Raw genomic sequence first — 15,409 nt, forward strand, 5'->3', positions numbered from 1 at the left:
TGTTGCCATACTCCAGATAAGAGAAACTTTGAGTTGAAAGAAGTGATAATATGCTCATCTCGGTCACCTTTAATTGCCACCCTGGGCTCATAGCAGCAAACTGAACGAGCGGGAGCCAGGGTTGTGTGCTAAGGTGACACAGAGGTTGGCCTCCCCCTCTGGTTGGTGAAACTTGTTGGAAAGAGAGAAGGATCAGCAAACTACTACTCGGTGTTGAAAAAAGTATTTCACTCTGCAGGAGAGTCACATTAAGCTAAGCTGACACTGCATGACTATAGAGCTACACAAATGCTCAGACTGTTCTCACTCATCAAATGCCAATGCTTTGTCACACTCCTCGAGGTTTGATACCAACGCCAAAGGCACCTTTTGGCATCTTTAGGAGACGCACTGGGCTTTCAACTAACTCCATTGTCAACCCAACTGTGGCAATATTTAACTCGCAGAGCAACTGGCGTGGTATAAAGAGCAAGAAGGTCTGACTAGGGCAGTTGGGAGGGCAGGTGGTCAAACAAGCACAGACTTTCACCAAGGAAACTGTTTTGCATGTACCATCCGAAACCTAAGTCAGTACTGTTTTAACGTGATGTTATGTAACCTTACATCCGTCCATCACGTACTAACGTCACTTTTCTAAACCTTACCAAGTAGTTTTATTGCCTAAACCTAACTGTGGTCATTTGACAACTTTAACCAAACAAATGTGACGGCACCCAGACACTAAAAAGTACGTCTCAGATGGTGTCTGTGGCCAGCACATTCTCACTCCAACCCACACATATCGATCTTTGGTCATGGATTTTCCACTTTGAGATATGACGTGCAAGGTATGCTGGGTGTGTTGGTTGTTGACGTCCTGGGTCGCCATGTCAACTTCAGCTAACATGCACATTTTCAGAAAAATACACTTCCACTTTCACAGGGAACTCACAGTTTGTCATACAGTCGCTTTCAAAATAAAGGACTTTCAAAACATCGCAAATTGAAGTTTTTTTCGCTCAACAACAAAAGCCTGTGGTTATGATTAGCCAACACACGCACATGGATGGGTTTAGGAAAAAAGAGCAGGATTTGACTTTACAATCTTATGGGAAGCGAACACCAGCCCCCCCATGTGAAAGTGGGTGTTTTTTGGACCCATCCACCACCCCTCCTGCCCACCCTACTTGAACTGGCGCATCCTTAACTTACATTGTTGTCCTGCCGCATTTCCCCCAGACTCCGCTGGGTGCCATTAGACATTAACAGAGACTGCAACGTATCATGCCAATGTGAAAGAACGGCTTTTGTCACTGGTGTCTGACGTTGAAAGTCACTGACCAAGTACCAGTATTTGACGATGTCAGCGCAAGACCAGGTCGCATTGAGGTTGGATTTAGGGTTTAGCTACATACTTCAACATATCCACTATGGGTAACATTCCTCTTTTACGAGTACGAGTATCATCCAAATAAATTATGTCAATATACTTTTGATAAAGGAAACTCCTCACTTGGTTAGCTGTGTTGAATCTCTACTCCAGTGATCAGAAGTGACGCTCAATCCTGAGATTGTTCTGTCAGAAAATAACTACTGATGAGGCCACACCCACTTCTGGTTGTAGCCCTGAGTTTTAGTCTGAGTATAGATACAGATAATGTAGTTGGTGGAACAGATATATAAATTGATAATAGTGTACTAGCTTATCACTTGTTGACGTCACACTCTGAAAGGTGTGAGAAAGCGTCTGTATTTGTCAACCTGGGTTGACGACATGTCGAAATGCTCCCTGGTTAAAAAAGGTTAAAAAATAATTTTGCATGAAAACAAGCTCTTTCTGTCTCTGCACTCTAAATCCATAAGTCTTTGTTTGTGTGTCACAGTGAAAAGCTTTAATCTCACCCTGGCAGATGAAACCGTAAACACAGAAGAGAAGTTATGGTTTCAAGTTATGGTAATGAAAAAGGATTACCAACAAATCCAGTGTTAAATCTGCCAAGACTTGTTTTAATCTTTAGTGCCTTTGTTTCTGTTGTTGTGCACAATGTGGGTGTTTGTATGTTTGTGTTTGTTGGATTTTAGAAGATGCAGCAGAACACACACACATGCACGCACGCACGCACGCACGCACGCGCGCGCGCACACACACACACACACACACACACACACACACACACACACACACACTTAGAGAAGCAGTTAATCTGGGCTTTTCTTTCATATGGGACTCCAGACTCGCTCTTGCATGTTGCTGCATCTGACTGAGTGACAGTTTCATTAATTCTTGGTCTCATCCTGCAGTTTTACACGAGCACAGACCTCCATGCTCTCTGTCCGTCTGTCTGTCTGTTGCTTTTCACATACAACCACAAACATGATGAGATTCTCAGATAGCCTGAGCAGCTGTAATTACAGCGTGATGTTCTACAAGCACTGAGTCTGTTACACAGATGCTGTTGGTCTACTTCACTACACCTGTTCTTACACTAATTTATCAAATTACCAGACCGCCATTTTAATTAGCTAGCTCATATTAATGTATTAAGAAAGCATGACTGTGGTCAAAGGCTATCATTTTTCTTTTCATTGAGTGTTTCTTATTACAGCAAATAATTTAATTAATAAATGCTCTTGCTGCATTACCCTCAGCAGAAATCCGCTCCCTTCTCCAGTGTGCAAATTTCAACATGTAAGTAGCAGTGAATAAGGTGCAGGACCTCTGTGAGGTCTTTTAAAGGGAGTGGGAGATGCCCCTCTGATTGGTTGAATTTATGTTACGGCCAAAACACCTGTCATTTAAGGGACTAAACACAACCCCTTTGCTCTTGCACCTTACTCTGCGTCCAGAGTACACACCATTTAACTCAGAAAGTGAAGTTGTACACACCCTAATATAAATGCACTTCTGCCATGTAGAATGAGTAACGAATATAATGCACCCAACTTTGTACATATCCCTCATAATCATGAGCCAGTAATTCGCGCATAACAATTTTAGAAGGCTGCAATCAGGTGACCAATGCGCTGACGGGAGTAAACAAGGAAGCAGTCATGAGTCTTGTAAGGAGGCGGGTTGGGGTGGATGGGTCACAAAACCTTGGACTTTACCCCAGGAGATGCCTGTTTGAACTTTGAATCATTTTAAGATACATCCTCACCATGTTTATTTCTCAAAATCACAACCAAATAGTTTTACTTGCCTAAACCTAACTTCTGTAACTTTACGTTAAGGATGTGACGTTATTCATGGGGCACTAATTCGTAGAATACCATACAAACCGTAGTGTGTGTTTTTTGGTGGGATATCGTGCACATCACTGTATGAGGATATGTTGTTAAGATACATTTGATGCCATATCGAGACATTTTACTAAATAAGACATATAAAGGCGAATTTATAGTTATGCATCAGCTCTGTGCAGAGCCTACGCACCTGGCCTACGCTGTTGTGAGCATTTATACTTGTGCAGTGGTGTGTCTGTGTCACTCTGCAGTTACACCTCCAAAACACTAGTCTGCAGCAGGGTTTCTGTGAAGTGCTGTAAAGTTTAGTTGATTGAAAACACACATTAAACACACATTAAGCATGACTTAATAGAGACAATTTCAAACACAAGTACACAAATCAGCTTTATTATAATGCACAGCATTATATGCGCACATTTTCCCCACAAATACAACATGCTAATGTTTTTAGCACAAGCCTATGGCATTTTACATTGTATAAACTAGCCTAGTAACTAGCGGGCTTTTCCTCTGCTCATATGAAGCCAGGATAAATCACACACATGACTTGAAATTGCGTGGAGGCTTCTTTTTGTTTTATTGTTTCAAATCAGTGAAATTAAAGTAACTAAAAGCTTTGTTTCCACTGAGGGAAATGGCTTCAGCTTACAAAAACAGACAGGAAGTCTGCATTGCCGCGACGTGTACATCTCTGGGGAGGTGCACGTCAGGCTACAGCGTAGGTGATAATTTAGACTCTCTGTCCATGCAGAGCCTATGCTGTAGGTACGGCGTCAATTTGATGCTGAAGTATAAATCTCGCTTAAGTCCACAAAGAGTAAACACAACACTTGAATGTACTTCAGTTTATTTTTCAGCCCCATTACAAGTGAAAAGCAGCTAAAACAAAGGAGAAGTTGGAGACATCTGCACTATTTTTCTTGAGAGAAAAATCAACATCACATGGAGCAGGCAATCAAAGTAAGTGGAGGAGGAAGATACAGCCTACAGGAGATGTGATATGATTCACCGGGGACACCGGGAACTTGGGGGTAATGAAGGGTGATTGCCTCACTATGAATTGGTAATGGAAGTTGTGCTGCTCCAGGATGCGGAGGCAGCTGGATGTATAGAAGAGTACAAAGCTCCTCCGGCCAGATAATTGAATGAAGAAACCATTTCCTCCTTGGCTGCTGCTGAGCTTTGCATCTTTGGTTTGTGTAATTTGGAAAATTCTCTTGTGTTTGTGCAAGTATAAAAACACATGTACATACATGTGAGATGGAGCAGAATAATGGGCACAGCCATTAGACGTCTACTTTGCATTCAACCTGCATCATTACTACAGTATAGCCTACATACTGCAGCGGGGGGTCGTATAGGTCCTCCCTGCATTCTTCATATTCTTATTGTGGATATATCATTACTAAATGATACACAGAACAAAGCAGATGATCACAGCACAATATTCTCCCAGCACACAGCCAGGTTGGTGCCAGTGTCTCTAAATGTTACACAACACTTGTTATATCTTTACATTCCCATATAGTCAGTGTCGAAATCCCCGAGGGCCAAATACATTTTTCATGAACTCTGACTCTGAGAGACTTCCGATACGTAAAGTTTCTTGAACATCATTCACTCCTAATTCCAATATTGCAGTATGTAAAAACACACTGAACACAAATCAGCTTGAGAAGTTAAAAAACAGCGAGAAAACTGACTTTTCCTCACACCTGTTTCAAACTGGGCATGGTCTGGTTGAGGTGAAGTTTAATCCAGCTGTCTGCATGATAAGGCTCACCCTGTCTGGTCTGACTATCTCACAACACAGGCTGCCAGCCTCACCCTCAGCTCACAACAAATTCCAACAGTATTCTGTGAGCAACAGAAAAATAATCCCAACCGAGTCACAGTTTGTTTACTGACTAGCTGGCCCTCAATATTTTCAGGAATGACTGCAAGTGCAAAGTGCTGTATTATGTTAGCTAGAGAGCTAACTACTGTAGGTAATTAAGCAGTAATGTCTGGGGCTGAAAAATGACGCCCATGCGGAAGTGACAAAAAAATGCAGTTCCTCTAATGACCACTTGAGGCTGGCTCTAGAAGTAAGTCAATCCTCATAGACCCCCACGTTAACTTGCCCAACTTTCCAGCAGAAATAAACATTTTCACACAACACTCTCAATCACTCTCACCTGTCACTTATCTGTGTTTGGTCATGGACTTTCCATGTTGAGATATAACGTGCAAGGTACCCTGGGTGTGTTGGTTGTTGACGTTCTGGGACGCCATGACAAGTTCTGCCTGTTACATGCATTGTCTGTTCTCAATATACACTCCTGTTTTCACAGGAAATGTGCAGTTTGCATACAATGTCTTTCAAAATAAATGTTTGGTACAACACTGCAAATCATGTTTTTTTTTCCTTCAAGAAGGGTTAAAGAAGAATGAACAGGGTTTGGCTTTATAATCTTAAACACCAGGCTCTTGGGTGAAAGTCTGTGGTTGCTGGACCCATCCACCACCTGTCCCTCCCGCCCTACTTGGACTTCTGCTGCCTTAACGTTCGTTGTTGTTGGTCGTATTTGCCCCTGATGCTGCCGGGCATGGCCGCGTAGTATGCCGATGTGAAGAGATGTTTTGGATTTTGACTGCTTTCGAGTGAGACTGGGTTGGTTTACAACATGGTACAAAGAAACAGTTTTAGTCTCTACAGCTGATTTCCCAGTTCATGACAACTGTATGGGGGGTGATTTGTTTTAAAAAATAACTCACCTGTTTATGTGTTATTTAGGCTTAAATTTAGACATAATTAAGGGCATAGCTTCTCAAAATGACTGCCTGCACGCCGTCACATAGTCTATGAGTCAGATCCAACCCTCACCCCTCCACAGCTTCACCCTCTCGTCCTAATATGGCCACTTCTGGCTCCAAAAATCCAAGATGGCAACAGCCAAAATGCAAAACCTGCAGCTTCAAAACAGGAGTCCACAAACCAGTGGGTGAAGTCATGGTAGCTACATCCATTACAGTCTTCGCAGATAATGAGTAAAGTAGTAAGCACCACAGTCATAGACCTAGCAGGCTAACCTGCTACCAACCTAACCCATTGCAAGCGGCTAACTAGCTAGCAAGTGATGTTAAATTGATTATTTGCCAGTCCTCAAAGTTCTTTCCAGAATCAGTGTTGCTAGCACAAGCTCAAAAAGTTGCTAAAAGCTGCCTAAATACGCAATATGTTCATTTGAATATTGGTGATGTAATTGTGTATTTATTTGCAAAAACCTTTGTGGTTGTGTCAGCTGACTGCCTGCACACAGCGCAAGAGGACGAGGGGAGACCTGGCGTGGTTGGAAGAGGAGCCGTGGACTGTTACTGAGCAGCATGTATGGGAAGGATTCATAATTTACTACATTTGAATTTCTCGCCATTTTCTTGATGGTCTGAATAAGTTGCTAGATTTGTCACTGGTTGCCTTTTAGAAACAAAGCCACTACAAGGGTCTAAAAAGTTGCTAAATCCAGCAAGAAATCCTCCAGGTTGGCAACAGTGCCCAGAGTGCTGCAGTAATCTGATGGTACACTCTCCAACGCCACACACTTGCTGAAAAGAGTCAGTGTCTGAAAACTGCTCTCTAGCTTGTGAGCCAATAAGCCCAAATGAACGAGCACACTTTTGCCAGCTGATAGGATAGTTCACCTCCTAGGAGACCAAAAGTGAACCAATCAGACACTAGAGTTCTTATTGAGCATGATTTACACTGATACGTAAACAGTTCACGTGCGCAGGCTGCATCAGAGAGCCGGAATGAATAACTTTTACAGTGCTCTCTTGCAGTTTGAATTGTCTGTTATGTTTATGTCCGCTGCAGTGCTGGAATTTGTCAGGTGCTGTAAATGCTGTAAAGTGTTGTTTTTTTTCTCCTCTGTGTTGAAATGAGCTCCATCAGTCTGCCTGCAGAGGCAATAAAAAGAATGCATTCTGCCTACATCCTCACACAGTCCGTGCTATCAGTCCCTCCAGTTAATATCAAAGCTGTCAAAGTGAAAGACATTGCTTGAATCAGGTAACATTACTCTGCTGCTACTCATACACACTCCGACTTATCAAAGACTCACTGTAATGTTTCAGCCCTGGAACAACTTTATGTGGTGCTGAGAAAGATGAGGGTGATTCTAGTACAGTAAGTGTTCTACTAATGAAGCTTTTTCAGGGGTTTGCACACAAAATGTTGAATGATGAGTTGAAGGAGAAAGTTGTAGCTTTGTTTAGTTTGCAGGTAACTTTTCTGTCTTCTCCATATAAAAGGAAAACCATTAAAGCAAAAAACAAGGCTTTGTGAACGTGGCAGCTGATGCTGTGAGCCTTGATGTACTGTCAATCCTGACCTTTAACCTGAAGTAACTCATCTTCACAAGTTCACAGTAGATCTGACTCCATCACTACATCACTGCCCTAACCCATTACAAGAGTGACACCACTATAATGTGCACAAAGAATCACAGCGTATGTCAAGGCCTTATGTCTGGCTAATGTAACACTGCAGATGAACAGTATTTCATGTCAGTGCGGTGGTGTGATTCTGTTGAGCACAACACTGGAAATTCCTGTGAAATCTACAGTGAGAAGACTTTCATATCTCGCATCGCATGGAGTACAACTATGGCGAACTTTGACCGGTGAAGCTTCAACCAAAAGCAAAGAAGTGTGTGTGGAAGAGACACTCATGGTGGCCGTGTCTAATGAGCCATTATTGCATCATACTGGCCATTAAAAAAAATACAAAGTGCTCCACATGAGAGATGCTACCTGACTGGCAGTGAGTCAGGAGACAAGCACGGGGCGTAAGAGAGTGGAAAATGTACCGATAGCATTTTATTTTGTGGTATTTTATGGCAAGTATTTCTAACGTCTCGCTCCCACTGGACCTTCATCAAGAATCTTCCTCTTGACGAAGGTCCAGCAGGACCAGAGGTTAGTGTTCCTAATAAATTGCGAAGCTGAGCAAGAGCAGCGTGCTGTATTTTCTTTTCAAAGACCCAAGTGATATTTTCCAATGCACCTGCATCTGAGACAGCTGGATGTTCGAAAAATTCTCTTCAAACAAATGGTAAGCTGTCTGCCATTGTCCGTGAGATCAGGCAATGCCCACATTCAGCACAATTGTCGCCTCGGTAGGTGACGGTCACTCACCTGCAATCGCCATTTGACCATGCCCTTACAGTTGTGTTATTGTTTTTGCATTTAACGACCAACAAAAAGTAAAATTTAATTGGTAAACGTGTTTTTTTGTGTTAAATTAGAACACCCTACCATAAAGTGAATTTGTGGTGTCTGAAGAGGAAGTATAGAACTTTTTTAAGTCAATTTTATTTTTCCAAAATGTAATTTTCTTCCACTAGCTTCATTTCCTGTCCTTGTTCTGCACTTTGCTGGCAGTTTTACTCTACACATTATTTCCTGTCTAACAGCCAGTCAGTGTATTAGGATGCACATTGTGGGGGCCATTTTGGAAAAGCTCTGTTTAGTGGCGAAAAAACACTGTAAGAATTCATGAGCTATATGAATCTGTGTAGATTTGGTTGGTTATTTCATACCAAATCAAAGCCACATGCACAAACACTGACCTGTCCAGGGCGATGCAGCACAGGTGCAGTATAGACGCGGTGGTCAGAAGTACGTCCAGCGAGGTCCGGACCAGGCAGAAGGTCTCGCCGTAGATCCAGTGCTGGTGGACCAGCTCGATGGCACCAAAAGGCATCACCAGCACTGACACCAGCAGGTCGGCAAACGCCAAGGACACGATGAAGTAGTTGGTCTTGATTTTCCTGATGGAGGGAAAGATGTGAGAGGAGAGTTTAGATTAACAAGTATCAGAAATTACTCTTTTAGGTAGGTGGAAATGTGAATTATTAAAATGACTAAATGGTTTTTTCAGCGATGTTGAGTCACACATAACTGAAACTGAGAGACAGCGGGAGAGCGATTGGCAGTTGTATGTAAAAAACAATTAGAGCAGCAACAGCAAATAACAACTGTGTTGTTTTTGTATAAAGTGTTTATTGTAGGGGGGGCTGATGATGATGATGATGATGATGATGATGATGATGGAGAGATCCCTGACAAGCAATTATAGAAAACAACACAGCAGCTCCTGAGAGGTCCTTGTTATAATCATGGAAACAAAACACAAAGAGCAGCAGTTTATTTATATGAATTGTGATGTATTGTAAAGGAAAAGCCTCATGAACACGTTTCAATTAAACGTCCTTCATGATAAACAGTTGGTTTGTGAGTGCCTGTCATTAAGTAAACTCAAATTCATATTAATTGAATCACATTTGTTAAATAAATATTGGGCATAGTTTGACAAACAGCTTGTGAGCATATTTCTCACGTCATATTTGCATACTGACAAGAGTGTTTTCATGATAACGAATAGAGCCGACATAAGTTGCAGTAACAGCCCACTCACTGCTCAGCAACTCTCAAAACTTAGAAAAAAATGAATTATGTTTATTTACCTATGTTCTCAAACAGCTGACGGGAATCGCTGTTGCATTACAAAAGATAATTCGTTTATTCCAAATCCTTTTTAGTCGTGACCAAAGTTCCACCCTTGACGACACCTGAGTCAGTGCCATTTGCTGAAGAAGAAAGTGAAATTGTTGAAAGCTCCAAAAAGCGAGTGAGTGCCTGACATCAACAGACCAATTTGCAAATGGGAATAAGTCTGGAACCTCTCGGTTAATATTCAAGAGTTGTTATCAAAACACCTCTGGACGTAATTGGGAAGAACTTCAACCAATCAAAGCAACAAAATTTGTGGCCTTGCACTGACCGACTGACAAATGTCTGTGAACCAGTGATGCTGTTTTTGCCATCAGAATTTGAAACATAGTTCTTCAACAGAAAGTTCCACATCAGCTGCAGCCATGTTGGTCGTTTTCCTCAATGCCTGAAGGGCGCTCCTCTTTGATAAGCTAGGTTCATGCTTGCTGTCGTGCTCCCAGGGTGACGGTGCGCAAACTAGAAATGACATCATCATGTATTCTGCGTTATGGGCAAAGGCCCCTTAAGCTGTCAGTCATCATCTCAAACACCTCCCATAAAGGATAAATGGTTGTGATTGTTCAGGTGGAAATCTGTTTGAATGGGAGGGGGACCAGACACACCTGCCAGAGTACATAACATACGTTTGAAGATTGTGGACCACTGGACTAAAAATTATTTGGTTACATTACTAAATAATTTTTCACTCAGGATAGATTTTCGTGGTTTGGGCTACATCTTTTCGTTCCATGCGGGGAAAATCTTAAAGGCATGTTATGCAGGATTTGTCACTTGTTGTTTGTAAACACAACATTCAAACTTGGCCCCTCCTCCTCAGCTCAACGAGACTGAGAGAGCAGTGGCTGTCAACGATGTTGCGTTGACGATAACAAAGCAGTAATCAGAGAAATAAAATGTTGTTTTCAGATTGTTTCATGGTAGTTACCTTCCTTGGTTGAAAACAAACACACCCACATCCCTGCACATCCCTGCACAGCCCTGCACAACCCTGCAGGACGCTGCTGCATTGCCGAATTTTGGTTGAATTCAGCTAAAGCACATGCTTCATCCCAGCCCATTCTCATTCAGAATTCATCGAATCCCACCGCTTTGTCTGTTATGCAGCTGGACGTAACCTTTCACAGTGTTATATGTCATTGGTGGGCCAGATGGCACCTGTTGCAGCAGTATGATACGCAGACGGGCAACGTCAGTTCATAACGTAGCCAGATGGTACCTGCTGCGGCGGTATGATACGCCAGTGGGCTGGCGCCAGGTTATAACGCTGCCAGTAATGACGTGACAAAAGAAACTAGAAAGTCCCTATAGGATGGGGGGAGTGGTGGTGGATGGGTCCAACAGACCCTGGACTTTCACCTGGGAGCCCGCTGTTCACTTCCCGTATAAATGTAGAGCCAAACCATGATGTTTTTTTCTAAACCTAACCAAGTGCTTTTGTCGCTGTCCTACGTTGGTAGAGCACGGAACATCAACAGCAGATGTAGAAGGATACCTGGCGTGTAATATGTAGACATGACAGACCACTGACAAATATGTGATGACTTGGGGTGACAACATGTTGTTCATCCGGTCCGCTTGCCTTTCCTGCTCTGTGTGTGTTTGTGTTTGGCTCAACCTCACGCACTGTTAGCCAGACACTAGGGCTGACCTTCGAATCCATTTATGGACATTCGAAGCTTCGGAGCTCTGAACGTATTTAATTCAAAGCATTCGACGACGCTGAAAAAATATATGGCAAAAACGTAGTTTTCCAACAATAGAATTAAGATAAAAATATTCACAAACAAAAAAACACTAATGGTCGGTGATAAGTAGTGTTTAACTTTTGATTGAACACTAAATTAAAACCCTCGGCGCATACTGCAGCACAATCAAACAGATGCGCAACTCAGAGCATCAGAAGTGTCTCTGACACCAGACTCAGAGCGGACCGGTGGAACTGGAAAATGCATATTTTACATCAATAAAATCTATTTTATCATTATTTTGAGTCACATTGTTGAAAGAATTTAGTCGTCTGTGTTCAAGCAGGATAATAGCAGGTCTCCATTGTGCGTCGGGCTTTCTATTTCCTTGTCGGAGATTTTTTCTTTTTTAATTACTACTTACGTTTTTCAAGTGATTTCCCAAATTTGTTGTTGAGTTGTGATATGCCAATTGCTTTTGGCAAATCTGGCACTCTGCTTTCTGGGGGTTGTCGGGGCATATTTTAAAGTGCAACCACACATCTGATGACCTCTTGGACATGCCTGCCAGCTCTGAGTGTGCTCGTTGTCAGTATCGGACTGGTGGGGGTTAGGGTTGTGTTTAAGGCCTCCCCCCAAAAAACGAAAAAAAAATCGAATCACACAATCGAATCCCGTGCCATCGAACGAAGCTTCGAAGCTTCGAATTTTTGGGGTCAGCCCTACCAGACACACAAACCTGCAGCTGGCATCCATAAAGCAAAGGAGTGAGATGGAGACAGCTTTGTAGCGTGGTAGCTACGTTTTTTATAGAGTTGCGACTTCATGCTATTGGCTGGGGGCTACAAACCACTACCCAAAGTCTGATACCCAGAAACATCCCGCACAAACCAAATTAATATGAAAATACAGGCAGAGGTCAGGTTCTCTGCAGACACAGACACCACCCACACAGACTGGGTCATAAGAGATTATTCAGAGAAATGACTTTTGTGTGAGTCTATACATTGTTTTTTTTCCCAGTTTGTTTTTACCCCTCTCCTGTTCCAACATGACGTGCCTCTGTGCCCAAGGCCGGCTCCATAATAAACTGGTTCTCCCAGTTTGGTGTGACGAACTTCACTGGTCTGTACAGAGTCCTGACTTCAACCTCATCCAACACTTTATGAACTGAGGCGCCAACTGTGATGCAGACCTTATCAGCAAACACCAATGCTGGGCCTAACTGATGCTCTTGTAGCAGAACGGGAGCAAATATCTGCAGCCAGGCTGGAAAATCTTGTGGAAAGCAGATACAACTACTCAGTGAACTTTAACATCTCAGCAATCAAAGCAAACAGACTCAGGCAGGAAAAAGTTCCAAGTTTGTCTTTCAGCATTGGCAAAGAGAAAAAAGGGAAATCAAATATTGGCTCCATTACTCACAAAACAATGGATTCCTGGAGAACAACAACAACAACAACAACAAAATCGAGAGGGAAGAGGAGAGATAAATCTTCACATTCCCTGGAGTAGGAGGAGAAAGACTGCAGAGTTGTGAAAGTGAAAAAGTTGCGAGGAGTCATCAGACACTCATGTCTCCCCAAGCACATACAAACTTGAAATGAGGTAAAACCACAGAGAGACAGAACGAGATTAAGGTAGATTCATTCTGCAAATAGGTTGAACATCAGGATATAACAGAGACTCGAGGACTGAGCCCACCTTGATTGCTGTAACTAACAGCCTGCAAAGTTTTTATCCCTTTCTCACTGATAAAAGGTGCTTTTCTTCATCTTAGTAATACAGCTGTCACGGACGAGGGCCGTGCTGATACTACAAAGTATTACTGGTATAAAAAAAAATACAATTACAATAAAATGGACCTCGAGACATATTTTACTTTCATTTACTACAATGTCCTTTGTGACAGGGATCTGATTAATAGCAAATTCAGGGAGGGACAGTGGTAAGTCATGTCACACTGAATTTAAGTGCTTTATGTTCTCTTCCTGTTGTTCTGTTAATGCAAATAACTAATGAGCCAATCACGTGGCAGCAGCTCAATGCATTTAGGCATGTAGACATGGTGAAGACGAGCTGCTGAAGTTTAAACGGAGCATCAGAATGATGAAGAAAGGTGATTGAAGTGACTTTGAACGTGGCATGGTTGTCGGTGCCAGACGGGCTGGTCTGAGTATTTACTGGGATTTTCAGCACAACCATCTCTAGGGTTTACAGAGGATGGTCCCAAAAAGAGAAAATATCCAGTGAGCCAAAATGCCTTGTTGATGCCAGAGGTCAGAGGAGAATGGCCAGACTGGTTCAAGATGATAGAAAGGCAACAGGAAGTCAAATAAGCACTGGTTCCAACCAAGGTGTGCAGAAGACCATCTCTGAAGCAACAACACCTTGTCCAACCTTGAAGCAGATGGGCTACAGCAGCAGAAGACCACACCAGGTGCCACTCCTGTCAGCTAACAACAGGAAACTGAGGCTACAATTCACACGGGTTTTCTCACCAAAACTGGACAATAGAAGATTGGAAAAACCACATTCAGATGGAAGCATGGATCCATCCTGCCTTGTATCAACGCTTCAGGCTGCTGCTGGTGGTGTAATGGTGTGGGGGAGATTTTCTTAGTACCAACTGAGCATGGTTTAAACACCACAGCCTACCTGAGTATTGTTGCTGAGCGTGTCCATCCCTTTATGACCACAGTGTACCCATCTTCTGATGGCTACTTCCAGCAGGATAACGCACCATGTCACAAAGCTCACATCATCTCAAACATGACAATGAGTTCACTGTACTCCAATGGCCTCCACAGTCACCAGATCTCAGTCCAATAGAGCACCTTTGGGATGTGCTGGAACGGGAGATTCTCATCATGGATGTGCAGCCGACAAATCTGCAGCAGCTGTGTGATGTCATCATGTCAATATGGACCAACATCTCTGAGGAATTAAGGCAGTCGTAAACACAAAGAGGGTCCAACCTGGTACTAGCAAGGTGTACCTAATAAAGTGGCCAGTGAGTGTTCATCAAGTATCTATTATCTATTTGAAAGTCTGTAATATCTTGTATATCTACCTGTTTTAGGGGAGCAACTGGATGTTCTTGTGTGTGAGTTAACGGCTTCTTTTCAAACTGCAGATAAACTCCATCATTAGCACTCAGTGTGTGAGAACAGAACGAGCAGAGTGAATTAGTGTGGGAGAGACTGAGCAGAGATACAGAGTCACAGCTGCTGTGTGAATGAGTATTAAGTATCACCTGTGCAGCAGCACAATGACGGCAGTGAGTATCACCTGAAATACGCTGTTAAAACTCATCTTTGAGACACACACATTTACTTCCTCCCACAGCTGTGCTCTCTTTTACAACTTCCACACACACACACACACCCTCACACACTCACACACAATCTGTGCCAATTTTATACTGCATGCTAATACTCTTACAAAAATGACTCAAACCAGTTAAGTGATTAGCAAATTAGTTGGTGATTAATTTAATAGCTGACAACTAGTCGAGTGATTGTTGAAGCTCTAGTTTCAGCCCTTTTTACCTGCGACCAGTAGCCTGACTTTAAAGGTCAACTACTGATTAAAAGTGATGTCACGGGGTTTGTAACCTGTCAGTTTGATGGGCAGCTCAGTCAGCTGATCATCAGTCAGTAAAGCTGTCACACCAGAAATACATCCTGGCAGGTCGGCAGTCAAATGGAGAATGAGGATAATTTGGTGATTTCTCCTGGTTGTTAAACCTTTGCATTCACAGACAAACCTGCAGTGAAAGAGTGGGTCAGTCAGCTGGCCTGTTCTCCACGCTCTCTGCAGCGTGGATGGTCTGCGGTCTATAAATAGCTTCGGTAAGAGCGGATGGCTGTGAGGGTTTTCCATCTGCCTGTCACTAACCCAAACAGCCCCTTAAAACAGGCTGTTAGAGCTGGAACCAACCA

General features: G+C 42.8%; 1 protein-coding gene across 1 annotated transcript in view; it reads right to left on the reverse strand.

The window, feature by feature from the left end:
* Nucleotides 1-15,409, reverse strand: part of htr4 (5-hydroxytryptamine receptor 4) — a 213,597-nt gene that overhangs the window by 106,183 nt on the left and 92,005 nt on the right. The window contains exon 4 of the mRNA XM_050042827.1: nucleotides 8,835-9,035. Within this exon, the coding sequence (XP_049898784.1) occupies nucleotides 8,835-9,035 (201 nt within the window). The remainder of the gene's footprint in view (nucleotides 1-8,834; nucleotides 9,036-15,409) is intronic.

The sequence above is a fragment of the Epinephelus moara genome, chromosome 4, assembly GCF_006386435.1.
Source record: "Epinephelus moara isolate mb chromosome 4, YSFRI_EMoa_1.0, whole genome shotgun sequence".
NCBI lineage: Eukaryota > Metazoa > Chordata > Actinopteri > Perciformes > Serranidae > Epinephelus > Epinephelus moara.